We start from the raw sequence: 19,279 nt of genomic DNA, 5'->3' as shown, positions 1-19,279 counted from the left end.
ATTCCTCCTTGTACCTCTGGGAGGGGTGAAAGGAGAAGAACGTAGGAAGTTTTCTTTGTGGAGAAGCATGTACGCAGGGCCACAGGGTCTGTGGGTCTTGCAGACTGACTGGGTCTAACCCAACAGATCACATCAGTTACTTATGGCAGAGTTCCTCGATGAAGAAAAGGCACCTGCAGGAAAATCGCCCTGAAACATTTATTATGATTACAAGTATGTAACATTGTTTTTCCTCTAGTCACAGAGAATTACCTCTGAAAGTTCAAGTCTCAGCAAATTCTATCACTCATCTTCCCTTACTTAGGAGCGTCCATCTTCCAATTCTGCTTGTGACTGGGACTTAGAGAAAATCTGACTTTAACGAGGCATCTTGTCTTCCTGGTACTATTATATTCCAGGAAAAAGTTTTCAATCTTTCAGAGATTTTAGCACATGAAAATCTAGTCTAAAATTTATGTAATTTATTAACCAATGTTATCCGAATAAATTTAATTTTTTTAAAAAAGTGAATAAAGAAGGTTAAAAAATACAGTCTATCCCAACTTCCCATTGCAGATTCTTGGTTTTGTTTTTATTGCTTAATTTGTTTGGGTGAAACTCATGGGAGACTGACTTACAAAACAAATCTAAGTGTGTGGATTTGTTGACAAAAGAAGTCCAGCCTATAGCAAAGTCTTTTAAGAGTTATTGGAGCCAAATTTTGAGGATATACCTAGAAGCAAAATCTCAATGGACTGAGAAAATGCTCTGGAGAATGGCAGTTTTGCAGCTTATTTTATACATTAGAATCAAAGAAAGAGACGTAAGGAGGGTTACATGAAATTAATTGGTGGTAGATAAGGAGGCAGGAGGAAAGCAAAGCAGGAAAATCTCCGAGACTGGATAAAAAGCAAAATGGAGAAACATACTTCTTTTACATTGATGGGTACACAGTAGTTAATAATTAACATTTACAGCACATACAGATGATATTCAGGGAACAAGATAATAATGAGAAGTTCTGTGGTCTGGTGCTCTGGTGCCTGTGGTTGTACCTTCGAGGGGTAGGAAAAGAAAATTACTCTGGCCCTGGCTGGTGTGCTAAGTGATTAGGGTGTCAGCCCACACATTGAACGGTTGTAGGTTCTATTCCTGGTCAAGGGCATGTACAATCCATGTGCCTCTCTTCTCTCTCTCTCTCTCTCTCTCTCTCTCTCTCTCTCTCTCTCTCTCTCCCCCCTTCTTTCTCTCTCTCCCTCCCCTCTACTCTATCTAAAATTAATGGGAAAATATCCTCAGGCGAGGATTCACAAAAAGAAAAAAATCACCCTGAAATTTCAAAGGTATATTACTCTACCTAGATGCATGAGAACAATAGACCAGTGGTGGTGAACCTTTTGAGCTCGGCGTGTCAGCATTTTGAAAAACCCTAACTTAACTCTGGTGCTGTGTCACATATAGAAATTTTTTGATATTTGCAACCATAGTAAAACAAAGATTTATATTTTTGATATTTATTTTATATATTTAAATGTCATTTAACAAAGAAAAATCAACCAAAAAAATGAGTTCGCGTGTCACCTCTGAAACGCGTGTCATAGGCTCACCATCACTGCAATAGACAGAGCTCACTTAAGGTCAAGATTGGCCTTTGCTAAGGAAGCTGTAGGCCTGGGATGTGACTACCTATTATGACCTGCCCAGTGAGGAATTTGTGATCAGACCATCCTGCGTGGTTACTTTTGGTCACTGAGCTTGTCAGGCCTGTCATTTGCCCCCAACCCCCTACCCCCAGCTTGTCAGTTATATTACATAGCTCCTTTTTCATTCACAACTTTAAAATAGCAGTAGCTTTGGGAACATTTCATTAATGTAACCTTTTAACAACAAAATTTCTTACAAGGAGATGAAAACTATTTAGGAAATACTCTGGAAAACAAAATCCCAAAGGAAAAAATCAAGATCAATCTGGGCCGAAGGGTTCATAGGCACCTTGGAAAGGCCAGCCAAACTCTGGGTCAGCCCTGCGTGGTGTCATTCTTTGTTTGTGTCAGATGTAAGCTTTTGTCCAGGCTTGGCCTGACCTCTTCGTCATTGTCCAAGGTAATGGTTATCAGTCTTTCTGCTCCATACAATAACCTGGAGGTTTCCTGAGGAAATCCTCATGCCCAGATCCTACTTTTAAAAAATTAAATCATGGTCTCTGGGAATAAAGCCCAGCATAAGAAATTTTTATTTTTTAATATTTTTTTTTATTGGTTGTAGAGAGGAAGGTAGAGGGAGAGAGAGCTAGAAACATCAGTGATGAGAGAATCATTGACCAGCTGCCTCCTGCACACCCTACACTGGGAATCAAGCCTGCAACCTGGGCATGTGCCCTGACTGGGAATTGAACCGTGACCTCCTGGTTCATAGGTTGATACTCAACCACTGGGCCACACTGGCTGGGCCATAAGAACTTTTTAAATGCTCCCCAAGCGATCTTAATAGATATCCACTGTTTTAGAGCAAGTGTTTTCAAACTGTGTTCCCTGGCACTCCATAGTGACTACAGTAGAGGTGAGGTGGCATGTGAGGGCTGCCACTCCCCCAGACCCTCTGTCCCGATTCTCCTGGAGTTGCCTCTCATTTTATCTCTTTCAAGTGTTTCAAATAAGATAAAATGTCATTTTTAACAGCAGGGAAAACTAGAGAACTATAATAAAGCACTAGAGGCCCGGTGCATGAAATTCATCCACAGAGGGTAGGGGGGTGTCCCCTCAGCCCAGCCTGAGCCCTCTCCAATCCGGGACCCCTCGGGGGATGTCTGACTGCTGGTTTAGGCCCGATCCGGCCTAAACCGGCAGTCAGACATCCCTCTCACAATCCTGGACTGCTGGCTCCTAATTGCTCACCTGCCTGCCTGCCTGGTTGCCCATAACTGCCCCCCCTGCTGGCCTGGTGGCCCCCAACTGCCCCCCTCTGCTGGCCTGGTCACCCCTTACTCCCCCCCCCCGCTGACCTGGTTGCCCCCAACTTCCCCCCCTGCTGGCCTGGTCACCCCACGCAGCCTGCTTATGCAGTCGTTTGGTCATCCCTCATTAACCCCCCTGCCAGCTGGTCACCCCATGCAGCCTGCATGTTTAGTTGTTTGGTCGTCCCTCACTAACCCCCCTGCTGGCCTGGTTGTAGGCAGCTATCTCGTGAGGGCATGATGGTCAATTTGCTTATTGCCTCTTTATTATATAGGGTAGTCTTGATTGAAGCAAAGCCCACCCTACCAGTAGTTGGGATAACTAGCTTCTCTCTGGGGTAGGAGGTAGGGAGAGAAGCTCTGTCTTCCAGGACATTCACTCCAAAGAAGATGGACATTGATTCAACACTAATTTGTAGCTGCATATTTCTTTAACTGCTTGGCTTCCTATACAGGATCACTGAGATCCACTCATAGTTAGCTACTTGTCTAAGGAAGCAAGCTTTTTAAAGACACTTATTATTATCCCTCACCTTTCCTCCCATGACACAGATATAAACAAAACCCCAAGGAGAAATAATCTTGTGTTGATTCCATCAGCTACCATTATTATTGCAGAAGTACATTCCTTTAGGCTAAATCTTGGAATAAAATGTTGTCACAATGCAGTTAGTAATGATTGTACGGGTTAGGCACTCTTCCAAAGGATGCGTATATTGTCAAGTATTGTTTTTAAGCACAATTACTCAGTATCACCTGAGTTTAGACTTTTCTTACTTAAAAAATATATTTTTAATTGATTTCAGAGAGGAAGGGAGAGGGAGAGGGAGAGAGATAGAAACATCAATGATGAGAGAGAATCCTTGATCAGCTCCCTCCTGCACTCCCCCTACTGGGGATCGAGCCCACAACCCAGCATGTGCCCTGATAGAGAATTGAACCGTGACCTCCTGGTTCATAGGTCCATGCTCAACCACTGAGGCCGCTGGCCAGGCTCATTGATGCTTCAGTGAGGAAACATGCTGTGTGTGTGTGTGTGTGTGTGTGTGTGCACGTGTGTACTATTTTTTTCTTTTCTTAATTTTTTCCCCTTTATTGATTAAGATATTACAAATGGAAACATGCTTTTTATGGTTAACTGAATATTTGAGAATATATCAATATCCTGCAACATTTTATGTGGTAGAAGTTGAGTCAGATAAATTCAGGTGTAAATTTAGTTTCTTATCTTTTACCTATGACTTAACTTTAACCTTTTTGAACTTTAGTTTTATTTATAAAAGTAGAAATAGTAATACTTCCTTCCCAGTATACCTGTGAGTTTTAAATATAAGTCATATGTAAACTACCCAGAGCATAATAGATTGTCATATACATTAATTCTACCTTTCCTCCTCAGTGGAAGAGCAAAATTTAGAATATGGTCTTTCTTACAGCTAGACAAGTATTTTTTCTGCATAACTCAATTTTAACTAGCGGCTGAACATTGAAAATATTATTTGAAGCTGCCTAAAAGCACATTTCCTTCCAGATTCAAATATGACATTTTATATGTGTAATAACTATGTCCCTACCCACAAAATAGATTAAACTAACCTAATGCTCTTGATCAAAATCCTGCTCCAAAAAGAATAACTTCACTGGCACGTGGCCTGGCTGGCATGGCTCAGTGGTAGAGTGTCGACCTATGAACCAGGAGGTCACGGTTCAATTCCCTGTCAGGGCACAACCCCGGGTTGTGGGCTCAATCTCCCGAATCTAAAGACATCAATTCTCAAAAATAATACATTGAATTATTATTCAATGTGTGAGGTGTGCAAGTGGCAGTCAAACAATGATTCTCTCTCATCATTGATGTTTCTATCTCTATCTCTCTTTCCTTTCCTCTCTGAAATCAATAAAAAATACATATTTTTTAACAAGCCACTGGCATTGCCTTGTTTACCAGTAACGTAGGCCTCCTCCAGGGTTTCTCTCTGTGCTCAAGCTCCAGCCTCAGCATCCCAGCATGCCCTTTGGCCTCTCCTAGAGTCTCATTCTGGCTCAGTATACATTTTGGGCTTCACGCTTTGGACAGTTCCCACAGACCTCCAGTCAAGGCTCACTGCCCCATTCAGCACAGTGGGCACTGTGCCTAGGGCCCATGATACCTGAGGGGGCCCACAAGTGTTTTGAATTTCTTTTAAAATCTGAAAAAAAAATAAACTTTTGGGTTGAAAAATTTTTTAATACATAATATTTATATATTTTCTATCAACACAATCATGAATATGTGTGTATGTGTGTGTGTGTGTATTTTTAATGTAGAAAGTGGTCCATGAAAGCAAAAGTACTTAGAGCCCACAATAGCCCTAATACAGCCCTGCTTGCAGGGCTTACTTTTATTGTATGCTGGAAACAGGCGAGAAGGTCAGAATTTTAGGCATTATATCCAGTCAATGTATTACTTTTGAGAACTGATGTCTTCAGATTCTGAGGAAATGAATTTCAGATGGCAGAATTTTATACATCCTTAAAGGGCACTAGGGTAGATTTATAGGACGAGGATTTTGCTGACTACACTGCAGATCCCACTGTGTACAGTAGTCCGTTAAGAGTACCTGTCTCACTCACAGCTCACCACTTCTTCCCCAGATGCCATGACCCTCTTGCATGAGTCTTGCTGTTGAATCACAAAATCTTAAACTTGAAGATTCTGAACCCGATCCCCACCCAAAGCAAGACCACCTTTCTCGCCATCCTTGGCCAGTCACTCAGCATCAGTTTGAGCACATCCTAACACCATCTGCACTTGGGAGCTGCAAAGCTGCTTCCCTTGGCCTTGTTGTCTTATACAGAAACACGGAATGTGAGAAAACACAGATATTCACAGGTTGTGGCTGATGCAGTGACAAGATGTTATAAGAAGTGAACCCCTGGACACCATGAGTCAGCGATGGTGGATGAACTACACACTGTGGGCGCTACCCACAAGGACCATTGTGGTCTCATCTTCCTCGGGGCTAAGTTCTGGACCCTCCTCCACCACCCTGTGCAGGGTGCTATAGTGTTGCTGGCTTTGGTGGAAAGAATGCAGCTCTGAAGCAGCCTCCCAGGCAGCAAAAGTAGGCATGGGGAAGACCTCTGGCCTCTTGTTTTCAAAAAAGCTTTTCAGATTTCTCTCACTCAGCTTGCTGGCGTAGTCCAGGAACGCATTCTCCAACTGCTCCTTCTCCTTCTGTGCATATGTCTTCCAAAAATTCAGCTGAAGGTAGCTAACTTTAGATCGGCAGCGAGCATAACAAGTGGTGAGCAGAGAGAAAAAAGATGCTGAACAAATCAGGCACCATCCTAGAATCTTAGAAAGAGAGAGATATTGAGGGCATGTAAAAGCAAAGCCGCTTCTCAGGGAGCTGGGGTGATCGCATTGGGAAGTGAATGGCTAAATTAAAACCACATCTCAGCCGAAATCCTTCATCTTATTTTTTTAACAACACTTTTCTAACAGTCAAAATAAATTTCTACTTTACCTAATTATTCTCCATCCTCTACATCATTGCTGGTATGCAAATAAATAACCAGAAGGCAGGCAAATAGGGGGAAAAAAAGCAAAAAATATAGATTATCCAAGAATCAGGGAAACCAAGCCCTCAAATAGTATTATCTTTCAGAGGGAACATTTCTGTGTCTGTGTAAATGTGATCATTTGAGCAAATGACCAGTTCCTTAGCCATGTGTTTTCAGGCATTGATAAATGCAGATATGTGTCTAGTGACTAATTTTTCCCAAGTTCTCTTGTTTGTAGGGAGCAACAACCCCTTCTGAGAGAAATTTCATCACTCATTATCATGATAAAGTAAAACAGACATAATACAATAAGGAGACTGAAACTGTAAGAATTGAAAGCCTGCATAAAAGCTGAGAAAAAAAAATTACAGTGATTCCAAACCTTCAGGACTATTGGTTCTGAATTTTGATAATTAGAAAAAACAAAGTTCTCTCTGGTTATGGACTGGCTCAGCTGGGCTTTCTCCCCCTCCCCCTGAATATCAAAAACAGAAGTCCAAATAGTTCAACTTATCTTCTAAACTTTTTTGTTGTTCTAATTATATTTTGGTCATTGGAATTAATTTCATATTTGGACAACTAATGAACTCTTTCAAACTTTCTCTTGACATTTCAATGAAATGACCATTGGTATTTCTCAGCAGATGGGCCTATTTGAAAATAGAGACAAAAATCAGCAAGTGAACCTGTTCAGACCATAACAGAACTACAGATACACTCTAGTGCTTTAAACCCGTGGTTCTCACACTCGCAGGCCTTGGAGTCATTGTGAAGGGCTCAGACTCCACATGAATGCTGACTCTGGATTGGCATCAGTTGGGTTTAAATCTCAACTTTCCCTTTACTGACTGTTCTCTGCACCTCAGTTTTCTCAACCGTAAAATGGGGGTTACCCATCCCAGAGGGCAATTTTGGGGATTAAAATGAGATGATATAGACATATATGTACATTCAGTAAGTGTGAGCTATTATTACATGACTAGAGGCCCAGTGCATGAAAATTCGTGCACTCAGTGGTGGTGGTGGTAGGGTGGGGGAGATCCCTCAGCCCAACCTGTGCCCTCTTGCAATTCAGGACCCCTTCAGGGATGTCCACCTGCCAGCTCAGGCCCACTTCCCAGGGGATCGGGCCTAAGCTGGCAGTCAGACATCTCTCTGGTAGCCCAGGAGCCCTTGGGGGATGTCCATCTGCCAGCTTAGGCCTGCTCCCTACGGGAAGCGGGCCTAAGCCACAGTTGGACATCCTTAGCACTGTGGAGGAGATGGGAGAGGCTCCCACCACCACCACTGGGCTCACAGTTATCAGCCTGGCTTGTGGCTGAGTGGAGCTTCCCCTGTGGAAGTGCAGTGACCACCAGAGGGCAGCTCCTGCATTGAGTGTCTGCCCCCTGGTGGTCAGTGGGCATCATAGCGACTGGCTGTTCCCAGTCATTCCGCTGTTAGGGCAATTTGCATATTACCTTTTTATTATATAGGATGCTATTTTTCAAATGTATGTGTATGTAAATGCATGATTAAACTCATGGTATCTTTCTATCATGATTAATGAATTAGACACAACTACCATGTTGTGAAGGTCCTCGTATTCACCTGACTTGCGGTTGCATACCTCAGAACTTCCTCTTTTCTTCATCCCCTACAGCAAGACCTCCTGCAGGTCAGTAGGCCATCTCACCTCAATATCTGAGGCAATTCTGCTTGAGTTTTAAACCATTTTGTCAGCTTCAAACTCCCCCTCTCCTCCTCCTCCCTCCTTGGAAATGACCCTAGCATCACCTTGCTTTCACCTGAGTACTGAGCTCTCTTGTTCTTCCCCAACTCATAGTGCCCAGCCTAACTAGACATGGTACATGATCCCACCCCAGCCTTCAATAGTGTACCATTCTGCATGAGTCTCCTCCCTCAAACCTTGGGAGTTTTCTCATCAGTTATCATGTGCCAGAAGCTTTATGTCTCCTTATGTCCATTATCTCTATACCCTCCAGCAGGGCAAGTATTATTTCCCCAACTAGAGGAATCTGGGGTTCAGAGAAGTCAAATCACTAGCTCTAGATCACATAGCTGGTGACTGGTAGGGTCAGGACTCAAATCCAAGGCTAGCCAACTCCAAGGTCAAGTTCTTTCCACTACTACACTTTACCTCCCTTAAGAAAAGAGCATCACCCAGCTGGGTTTCTTGTTTCTCTGCCCCACCTATGGATGGGACACTTTTTTCACCCCCACCCACATGCCCAACTATTAGTCTGGACTGTTTGTTTCTCCTGACTACCTGAGCTACTGTGAGCACCTGCTATTGACACAGCTTGCCTTGTTCACATCCCTCACGCGTCCTCCCCCAGGAATCAGCCCCAGGTCCTTTTCATTCTGCTGAAAAGTAAAACAGGTCGGTGTGCCCAGGTTCAGCTATGACAGCACGTGCATGATTTCCTCGTGCTTGTGTTTAGAGAAGAAAAGCTCACACGGTGATACGTGTTTGGATCTGGCACTAACTGAATGGAGCCTGGTGCCTGGGGACATAAATCACAAATCACTCATTGTGTCATAACATTCCTAATTAATACCTTCCTTCAACAAAAGAAGAAAGACATCTGGGAGCCTGGCATGTTTTTATCTAAGATGTACTTTATGCATTACACAAAAGATTTTAGGCTTATCGGTTTATGGAAAGTATATGACAACACTGCCAGCCAGCTTTGGAATGCAGGATTTCAAAAACACTCTTTGCCTTGATGTGTAAATCCTTGTTGAAAAGTAAAATTATACTATTTTCAGCGAGTTTATTCCAAAACAAGTGGCATTGCTGACCAGTTGTGGATCCGTTTATCCACTCTTATTGCCTGTGTTGGTTTGGGGAATGCAATTCCTTCTCCTCACAAGCAGGAATGCAGTCTTTCCTGAGGCAGGGCAAGGCTTCACATCTGGATTTGTGCTCACGAACCTGGAAGGATGACAAGCTACTTCCCCACATCAGTCAGGGAAAGCTGTGATTTCCTTCTGGTACATAAAACAATGCCCCGAGTCGTGAGCTTCTAAAGTCGTATGAGACTTGTTGAGCTGTATAGCACAAAGAGCGGAGGACTCACCTCCCTAGAGAATGTGACCGCTTTTCACCAGAGGCTAAAGACGGCCAATTCCTAGTTATCTGGGAAATGCTTCTCAATCCTGACACTATTTACACACAGAGATAGAAGTTGCCAGAAATCATTCAAGGGGATCTTGATTTTAACGATATTGCATGCAACATTGCAAAGTATTATTAACTCATTTGGTTCAGCTATATTTTAATAGATGAACGCTATGTGTGTGGGTTTTGTTGTGTGTGTTTTTCTGAGAAACCAATTTGAAAATAAATAATTGATAGACAGCAGTAATTTCTAATTACAGCTCTGGCCTTAACACTCAATTATGAGTTAGTATCGTGCATTATTTATAAAGTCAACCCAGAGAGATAGTTTTAAAGTACTTAAGTATTTACGTACACAGAACCCAGAGGATATGTTCTGTTCGGAAATGGAAGAGACAATTCAATCAGCAGTTTTACTGAGCCCCTCCGACTTCTAAAAAGCTTTTCCCGAGATGGTCTTAACACGGCATCCTGTTCCAATTTCCATTTTGTCTCAAACTGTTCTGGCAGGATTCAGACTCAGCCCTGACTAGAAGGCGAACTGAGAGAATAGCTCAAGCTGGGAGGGAAAGCCAAGTTTTTTTTTTGTTTGTTTGTTTTTTTTACCTGAGACTGAGCTTGCAGGGACAGCTTCAGCTCCTCGCTGTCCGTGGCTGTCATGCTGGTTTTGCCACATGACACTTTGTGAAGCTCTTCCCAGCACTCTTTGGGCTTGTCCTTGCAAATCAATCCCAGGAGTCTTGCACTTTTTGTCCCGCTCATGGCACATTCATAGAAAGTGCCATTGAGCAAAGCCACCGACAGCCACATCATTGGAGCCACCAAGGAACTCAGAGTGATCTGGCCCAGGACATAGAAGAAGCGGCCGCCGTGGCCCCGGGGGAAGATTTTCCTGGGGTTCACGCAGCAGCCTGTGAAGAGTCTCCAGGACCTGTTGTTCAGGAAGAATCCCAGGATGAGTAAAACCCAGGCGGGAGCAAAAAGGAAAACCAGCCCGTACAGTACATTCTCGGTGCTGCAGGGGCACTTGAACGCCACGAGTGAAAAGAGCCGCTCGCTTCCCAGGGTCAGCAGAGCCATGAAGCTGTAGCCAATCACCGTCTTCTGGTGCAGGATGAACTTCAAAATCCCATTGAAAGCATCCATTTTGGAGGTAAATAAAGCGGGGAGATGCTTTGCCTTATTTATTGGCAGAGCGGCTGTGGCCGTGGCTGAGGGTGGAGCTCTTCCTTGCAAGCAGCCATCCTCCCTCCCAGACCGAATTCGGCCAGATAAGGAAAACAATGTCATTCCCCAAGAATGAGTATTTCCCAACTGTGTTTAGACAATGCCTCCTACTGGTGGGTATTGGGCCGTGAAACTAGAGCCAAAACACTGGCAATTAAATTCAAAGTGCAAAGCCTCCGTTTTTATGTTATTTCCATGCATTGAGAATCTGAAAGAAATTCTCACTCATGTAAATAATAGTCTAGGAATTTTCCAACCGGAGAAATCAAAGCATTGCCAGAAATGGGTTTCAGCCAGTTGGTCGGGAGCCAAGTCAATGTCCAAGTCTGGACATTTGTGCTGGTTTTTTCTCTCTTGCTACTTAAGAGCAGGAAATTCACTTTATATTCTTTCAAGCTGGCTAGTGGCAGAGACGTGCAGCAAATTTTAGGATTTGGGCTACTTGGAATTCATAGGAAAACTTTAGTGAGCCTTTGAGTTTTGAATGAAAGACAAAATGAGAAGTCCTCATCATTTCTTTCCTGGGCTATCATAGTAATCTTTTGATTGGCATGTCTGCCTTTGACCTCATGCCCAGCATCCCCTCTGTCCTGAATCCACCCTCCATGCTGACACAAAGGAGATCCCTATAAAACAGAAACTGAATTCTGCCGTAGCTTAGTCATGACTTTGAGCCTCCCCACTGCCTACAAGCTGATAAATGCCAGCCTCCCGTGAGTCTTATCATGGCGTTTCATGCCCAGGATACGTTCCCTCTACCTGGAATATCACCCCCACCATCCCCTCTTTGTTCAGCTGACAAACTCTCACTCAGTATTCATGAACAGGGTAGAAGTTCCTTCCTCTGTGATTATTTCCAGGATTGCTTCTTAATACAGGTGGGGCAAAAGTAGGTTTAGTTGTTCATATAGAAAATAATACAATAATTAATAAATAATAATACAAGAGTAAAGTCTGTGTTTCACATACTCACAACTATAAGCCTACTTTTGCCCTACCCTATATATAACATTGTACTTGCAGGACTTATTATACTCTTGCAGCTATTTGTTTAATATCTGTAGCCCTTTTTATTAACTTGTATTCTGGATCTAAACATGGTGTCAAACAGATTAGATGCTCATTCAATAATTCCTTTTTCAAATAGTTATTGAACTCCCACTATGTGCCAGGCACTGTACTAGACAGGCAGTGCTCATTGAGTACGAATGAATGACTGAATGAATGAATGAATGAAAAAACCTTTAATTAGAAGTACTTCTAATTAGAAATAATTTACAGAAATTACATCAATTTCTCTCCTACACTGGTCTTAATTTTAAAATTAAATTAATTAAGGCACTTAAAGGACAACAACCTATCAAGCTGACACATTCCCATTAATAAGCCTCAAGTTCCAGGTGTGTGTGCTTTGTGAAAAGAAAGTGCTGTGGACTAGGAGCCAAGATATGGTGTAGCCTTGACCATGTCAGTTTATGTCTCTGGATTCTGGTTTAGTCATTTGTGAAAATGGAAGTGAAACAGAAATAATCATCAAGGTTTCCTCCATTTCCATGTTATAAAAAAAATGTAAGTCCTGTAAAACAGGAGACTTTTTTGAGAACTTACTTTAGGACTCATTTATGTGCCTCTCACCACTTCTCTTTGTTCCTTGTCAGAGACTTGCCATCCTTAGCAATATGACTTCCTCCACTTCCCCAAACATACCCTTGAGTCTAACCTTCCTGTAGCATCCTTCGCTCTATCGCATTCCTGTTAGGGCAGATGTGTTCCTTCTGATTCAATATCTTATCTTTTACTAGCCTCAGTGTGACAAATATCATACTAATATGTTGATGATTAGTCATATTTTAATTTCCCACCTTCCTAAAGGATGTTTACTTTTAAAGATTTTTGTTTTAAGATCTAGTCCCTTAAGATGTTTCATAAAAATAAAAGGATTTAAGACTTGCATTGGTCATACGTTCAGTACACTCCAAAGCTAAGTGTGAGCCCAGACTTCTTGACTGCAAACTCCATGCGCTTCTCCCTTACATAGCACTGCCTAGAACAGGGTATTTGGGTGCCCTATTTATAGACATTTGTTCTAGATCAAGTTTTCGTAATTTCCCCCCCTCTTTGTTAGGTGGCTTTCAAGATGTACTTGGGAATTACACCAAGTGTGACCTGTAATAATTCAAGCAGAAATGAATTTTCCCTGATTCTGGACAAGAATCCACTGGTGGAGTTTGTGGAAGAGCTCCCTGCCGGGCGGTCGTCTCTATGCTACTGCAACTTACTCTGTGGGATTATCAGAGGTGCCCTGGAAATGGTAAACTCCTGCTTCATTTTGCGGGTACATTTGTTATCTAGTGCTGTGTAACAAATTGCCCCAGAGAATAGCAACCTAAAACAAATGTTTATTGTCTTACACGGTTTCCAAGGATCAGAAATCTGGGACCAGCTTAGCAGGTGGTGTGGCTCAGAGCTTTTCTCAGCTGAATACACATGCCATCAAGCTGTTGGTTGGGCTGCAGTCTCAGCTAAAGAATCTACTTCCAAGCCCACGCATGGCCTTGCTAAAACTTGGCTAGAGGCTTCATGAAGTTCCTTGCCAAATAGGCCTCTCTGGAGATCTCATCACAAGAGGTGCTGCCAACCCTGGTGCAAAGTGGGAGGGGACTACGTGAGGGCGTGACTAACAGGAGGCCAGGGATCATTGCAGGCTATTCTGGAGGCTGGTTTCCACACCTGAATTATCCATAAATTTAACTAAGACAATGATTAGCATCTGCTAAGAGTCAGTCACTGAACTTACAAAGAGGAACAAGACACAGTTGCTGTCCTTCAAGAATCTTCTGTCCTGTAGAGAAAGCAGATATGTTAAGTGTGACTAAGGGCTATGGGAGGACCTGGGTGGGGGTGGATGGAAGGTCAGGGACGACTTCCTAGAAAAACTGTGATCTGGCATTTGAAGGATAAATGGGAGTTTGGTGAGGTGAGAACCTTGGGGAGCAGGGGGAAAGGAGCAGCTTGTCCAAAGGCACAAAAAGATGTTTCCGTCAAGGAACGAGGAACTTGAATTCGTTTCCCATGAATGACATATAGGTTGAGAGAGGAATTGTTATGAGGAAGGAGATTTAAACTCTTTACAGAGGCCTGATTTTTTTTTTTAAAGGCATTTATAGGACAAGTTGGGAATTTGATTTTTGTACTGAAAAGAGCAGAGACCCGCTGTAGGTTTATAAACAGGGGGATGATATTTTCAAATTTGTATTTTAGGAATTTCATTCCTTTGTCCACAAAGTGAAAGTGTACACAGGAGGGGACAATGCTGGAGGGAGGAGGAGGGCAGTTAGGAAGTTGATGGTGGGAACCTTGAGAAAAACCAGAGAAAGCCCTGACAGGAGGAGTGGAGAGAAGGGTGATGCCAACAACACTAAGAAGGTAGAACAGGTTTAAGATTAGGCAATAAGTTGACTAAAGGGACAAGGTTGAGAAAAGACTCCGGGAATATTTTTAGTTTCTTTTTTAATTTATAATATATTTTTATTGATTTCAGAGAGGAAGGGAGAGGGAGAGAGAGATAGAATCATCAATGATGAGAGAGAATCATTGATTGGCTGCCTCCTGCACATCCCCCACTGGGGATGGAGTCAGAAACCTGGGCACATCCAGACATGTGCCCTTGACTGGAATCAAAAACCCCGGACCCTTCAGTCTGTAGGCCGAGGCTCTATCCACTGAGCCAATCCAGCTAGGGCTATTTTCAGGTTTCTGAGCAACCTATAGCGATGGTTGTACTATTAATCAAGAGAGAAAAACCAGGAGATGTTCATTTGGGGATGGGAGAGACAAAATGAGGAGTTTAATTGGGCAGCTGCTGGGATTGAGGTGTCTATACACACCAGTGATGATATCGCTCAGCAGCTGTTAACACATGCCTGCAAGTCACAGAGATGTGGACTGAAGAAGCACTGGAACTCTCAAAGAGTGTGTAGATAGAGTGTTAAAAAGAGAGAGAGAGAGAGAGAGAGAGAGAGAGAGAGAGAGAGAGAGAGAGAGAAAGAGAGCCACAGTTGGAACCCTAGGAGGCGACAAAACATAGTGAGTAAGCTAGACAAGAGAATACAAAGTTTGCAAAGGATACCGAGAAGGAGCAACCAGAGCTTAGAAAAATACCAGGAAAGAATGGAGTCGAAGAAACAAGAGAGGGGAGTATTTCGAGAAAAGGAAGTGATTAGCAAGACCCAGTGCAGCAGAGGCTAAGAAAAACAAGACCTGAAAAATATTCACAACATTTAGGGACCAAAAGGTCAGGAAGGACTTGGTAAAAGCTGTTTTGGGAAAGTGAAGGGAGAAGAAGACACTCTGTCCAAGACTGATGAGCCACGGGAGCTTAGGCAGAGGTAGTAAACAACTGTCTCCTTTTTCCAGAAGCTTAGCTATTTAGAATAGTGAGACCAGATAGTGGCCCAGGTCTAGATATGTGTTGACCTACCCAATAATGAAGCATGAATATAATTTTCAATTATTTGTGATAATTAGGGGAAGGACATAATAGCAGGCAGTCCAAAAGAGTAAAACAACAGAAATAATTTATCAGTCACCCAGATCTTCCACAGGCCTACCTACCATTTTTTAAAGCTTACCCTACAATCAATGGCCATGAAATCAAGAAAGGGGAAAGAAAGAATTCTGGGAGTTAATGGGTTGAACCATAAAACCGAGTCAAAAGCAAGATAGAGAAGTCTCCATCTTTCATGGATAATGGTTGACTATATATGCTGAATGATAGACACATAGGCATCAGACAACATGTGGCCCCAAATATTCAAATAGCATCAGTGTAGTCTCCCTGTTATTTTATTTAATTTTCTGTCAAATTTTTACAAAGTCAGAAAAAGATCTTATATGGAAAAAAATGCGGGTGAATTTATCTTCTATATTTCCAAGTGCAGTCTATATCCTTCTATTGGGTGCTGGGCATCACAGAGGCATAGTTTTTGTGCATTGTATGGGTCCAAGAACTTGGCCTACCAAGGTCTATGGTTTAACAAATCCAGGCTGGTTGGCTAAGGAATTCTTAGTGAGAGAGGGAAATGAGTCTGGTAAGATTATAATTAATTAATTTTGATTAATTCATTACTAGGCTCAGGCTTTTCCACTTATTTGCTTTTATTAGGTACTTTCACTTATTTATTTTCTTTACCCCAATAACTTAAAATAGCTGAATGGTATTTTATTGAGGGTAGGTCAACAATACCATGCTGCTCTTATGTGAATATATTTTAATGAATAGAGAAGTCAGCCCTTGGAGCGCACATCAATGTCTGGGAAATGAGCTATGCCTTACAGAGGAAAAGAAGGCCTTGGCATCAAATATTCATGTCTGTAATTTCAATCTTTAATTTTATAGTCATGATTTATTTAGTCTATACTTTTTTTAAACCTCTCAAAGCCATAAGTGAGTCCTAAGTATTGTTAGGACAATACTTATTATGTTATGATTATGCTATTTAGCTAGGACAGAATGATATATGGCAAGTCAGTTGGAGAGGAATCGTTTATGAATTCATTTATCCTTGGAAGTTCTGCTTGTGAGGTACATTGGGTCAAGGCTATCCTTGAGCTGAGAATCGGTGTTCTTTTTGAGATGGATTCATCATTCAGCCCTGTGAACAAAACTTGGCAAGGGTCCCCATCTCTGGGCTTGCCACAGAATCACCCAGGTTTGGCCTGGCCTGGACCGCCCATCTCTTTGCAGATGCATAACACAGAGCTCACACACAGCCAGACCATTTTTGAAAGACACACAGCAAAGGGCCCTTCATCCACAGAGGTAGCGCCTTTTTGTCTTTCCAAAAGCAAAGTCAGCTCTTATGGGGTAAATAAAGCTGAAAAAAAGAGACAGAAAAATGTAGTGAAGTTGTTGTTTCTTAAAATAACGTAAATGAGCTCTGATGGGTTTGGCTCAGGGGATGGAGTGTCGGCCTGAGGACCGAAGTGTCCCAGGTTCAACTCTGGTCAAGGGCATGTACCTTGGTTGCGGGCACATCCCCAGTAGGGGGTGTGCAGGAGGCAGTTGATCGATGTTTCTCTCTAATCGATGTTTCTAACTCTCTATCCCTCTCCCTTCCTCTCTGTAAAAAAAAAAAAATCAATAAAATATATTAAATAAATAAATTATAACTCAATTATTAAACATTTAAAAAAAAAACACGTAAATGACGAAAGCCTTTTTTCTTTTCTTTCCTAGGTTCATTTGGCTGCTGATGTTACATTCTTGCAAGACAGACTGAAAGGCGACAGTGTGACAGAAATAGGAATAACATTCCTGAAAAAGCTAGATGAGAAAAAATACAGACGGAAAAAATGAAGAATAGCATGCAAAATGTCATAGGCTGATTAGTGGAGGAGCTAATATCAGCTAAACACAGACAGCCATTGGAATTTTGAACTGCTTAATAGAATGGGCTTTAAGAGCATTATAAATTAGCCCGAGATTTGAAGTGCAGTACACTAGGATATAAAGCTGCTGTTGTTTTCTTCGCTTTTAAACCACACGTTTTCAGTCTCATGTCAAAGTTTCATATACAAATAGCTCCTGATAAGACAGCAAGCCTGAATTGCACATATTACTCAGTCCAGTCTATTCGTTTCATTATTTATGGTAACAGAAAAAAAAAATACCTATACAGCTGGTATATTTATCGCTTCTCATTGGAAAAAAATGAATGAAATGATAAAACATAGAGTCCACTCTATATAGTTTCTGGATACTGTACATTGTATTCTCTATAGAAACAGTTCTATTTGTAGCAATCTTTCATATTTTTGAAAAATGATGGATGTGATTTTCTCATATATGGGCTTGGTTTATAGCTTAAGCTTCCTGAAACTACTCTTAATTTGTAACCAACAAAGCAAACCTATTTATTTGAATGCTAATTCTGAAACACTTAAAAATAGCAGTTAATTATAATTCACTTAATATATTTAATTTTTAGGTAGCTGGCATTTACCAAATTCTTTCCATTTCTTGTGAAATATTACTGGTGGCAAGGCCAGGAAATCACTAAAATGAGAGGTAAATAATGTTCTTTGAGAATACTTTCAAAGCTCATTCAGTTAGAATCTTTACTATCATTTTTATCCTCTAAAAACCTGATGAAGTATATTTTATCTGTGACCAGTACATATTTAAAATTCAAAATGTACTGGATTAAATAAGCAATAATCTTCACCAGACCTCAGCATGGAAGGGCGACCTATAAGGCAGTCCAGAATCTACTGGATTCTGCAGAGAAGTCAAATTAAAAGTAAAAGTTACAGCTAGTGTGGCACCATCAGTTAAAACTGCTGTAAGTGATATAGAACTGATAGACCTCACCTGGAACTCAGGGGGCTGGAGAGAAGGGCTAGTTCTCTTTCTAGTGGCTTCAGCTAATGCTGACTAGTGGCTCATTTTCGGTAATGTGTATAATCTCTCTCTCTCTCTCTCTCTCTCTCTCTCTCTCTCTCTCTCTCTCTCTGTAAAATGAGAGGCTAGGATATGATAAATATCTAAAATATATTAATGAATAAATGACATCAATAACCACTGAAATTCCACTTTTTTGGATTTTAGAAGACTGTGGGGTTCATGTTGACCAATGTCACCCCAATCCATTTAATAAATACATATTTTTTTTTAAAAAAGAAGACTATGGGGAAATTGTTCCTCACCTACCCGGCTGTCTCTTCCAAAGAACAATGAGATAGGTATTAAGGGTCAAATAGGGTCACTGGGGCAGCTGTCCCATCAATGGAAGGACCTTCAAACCAGCTCCACAGAAGACCAGGAGTAGAATCGGGAACCTTGATCCATGCAGAGATTTTTGCTATCTTGGAAAAGGCAAAGGGAAAGGACGGTTTGGGGCAGAGAGACAGTTTAGTTCTTTCAAGTGACATCACCAGATAGTTGCCAAGCTGTTCACTGAGGAGGCCTGTCTATCAAAGTTTCCAGGAATCAGAAATTCTTCCCTCAGCAGCTTCTTTCTCATATATCGGCTTGGTTCATAACTTACTGTCTTCTCAAATCCCTCCGGCTCATCTATCAGTTATCAGGAGCCTGGATCTCTTCAGCAATCGGAATGGACTATCTACACTAATAAAAGAGAAAAATGGTAATTGGCGTACGACGATACCCTTTTCATTGGCTAATCAGGGCTATATGCAAATTAACTGCCAACTAAGATTGGCAGTTAACTGCCAACAAGATGGCGGTTAATTTGCATATGTAGGCACAATGCAGGGAGGTGAAAGGGAAAGCAGGAAGAAGCCCCCTGCCACTGACAGTGATCGGAAACCCAGGGGGGAGCTAAGAGCTGGGGGGTAGGGAAAAGGCAGCCCTGGGGCCGCCTTTGCCCTGCCCCCCAGCCATGATTGGAGAATCAGGAGCCTTTGCTGCCCTGGCCAGTGATAGCAGG

The 19,279-nt window shown here is 42.0% G+C and overlaps 2 protein-coding genes across 2 annotated transcripts in view; one reads left to right on the top strand and one right to left on the bottom strand.

Moving 5' to 3' along the window:
- The window catches only part of TRAPPC3L (trafficking protein particle complex subunit 3L), a gene marked incomplete at its 5' end in the record, with an annotated part of 53,550 nt that extends 35,092 nt beyond the window's left edge, over window positions 1-18,458 (top strand). Inside the window, 2 exons of the mRNA XM_059699742.1 lie at window positions 12,955-13,140; window positions 17,068-18,458. Of these exons, the coding sequence (XP_059555725.1) occupies window positions 12,955-13,140; window positions 17,068-17,187 (306 nt within the window). The remainder of the gene's footprint in view (window positions 1-12,954; window positions 13,141-17,067) is intronic.
- Window positions 3,629-10,828, bottom strand: CALHM5 (calcium homeostasis modulator family member 5). Its single transcript, XM_059700119.1, has 2 exons — window positions 10,209-10,828; window positions 3,629-6,269 (listed from the first exon to the last, which is right to left on the bottom strand). Exons 1-2 carry the CDS (start codon window positions 10,746-10,748, stop codon window positions 5,880-5,882), a joined length of 930 nt encoding a protein of 309 aa, XP_059556102.1. The 5' UTR covers window positions 10,749-10,828; the 3' UTR covers window positions 3,629-5,879.
- Window positions 18,459-19,279: the final 821 nt, after the last annotated feature.

The sequence above is a fragment of the Myotis daubentonii genome, chromosome 6 (genome assembly GCF_963259705.1).
Source record: "Myotis daubentonii chromosome 6, mMyoDau2.1, whole genome shotgun sequence".
Classification (NCBI taxonomy): Eukaryota; Metazoa; Chordata; class Mammalia; order Chiroptera; family Vespertilionidae; genus Myotis; species Myotis daubentonii.
The sequence above is the reverse complement of the archived record's forward strand: the minus strand, read 5'-3'. Positions and strand labels throughout refer to the sequence as shown.

Excerpts from the sequence above, each read along its gene's own strand:
- CALHM5 (XM_059700119.1), bottom strand. The coding sequence starts at position 10,748 with ATGGATGCTTTCAATGGGATTTTGAAGTTCATCCTGCACCAGAAGACG. Across the intron at positions 6,270-10,208 it reads CCCTGCAAGCTCAGTCTCAG|ATTCTAGGATGGTGCCTGAT; the intron begins GTAAAAAAAACA and ends TCTCTTTCTAAG.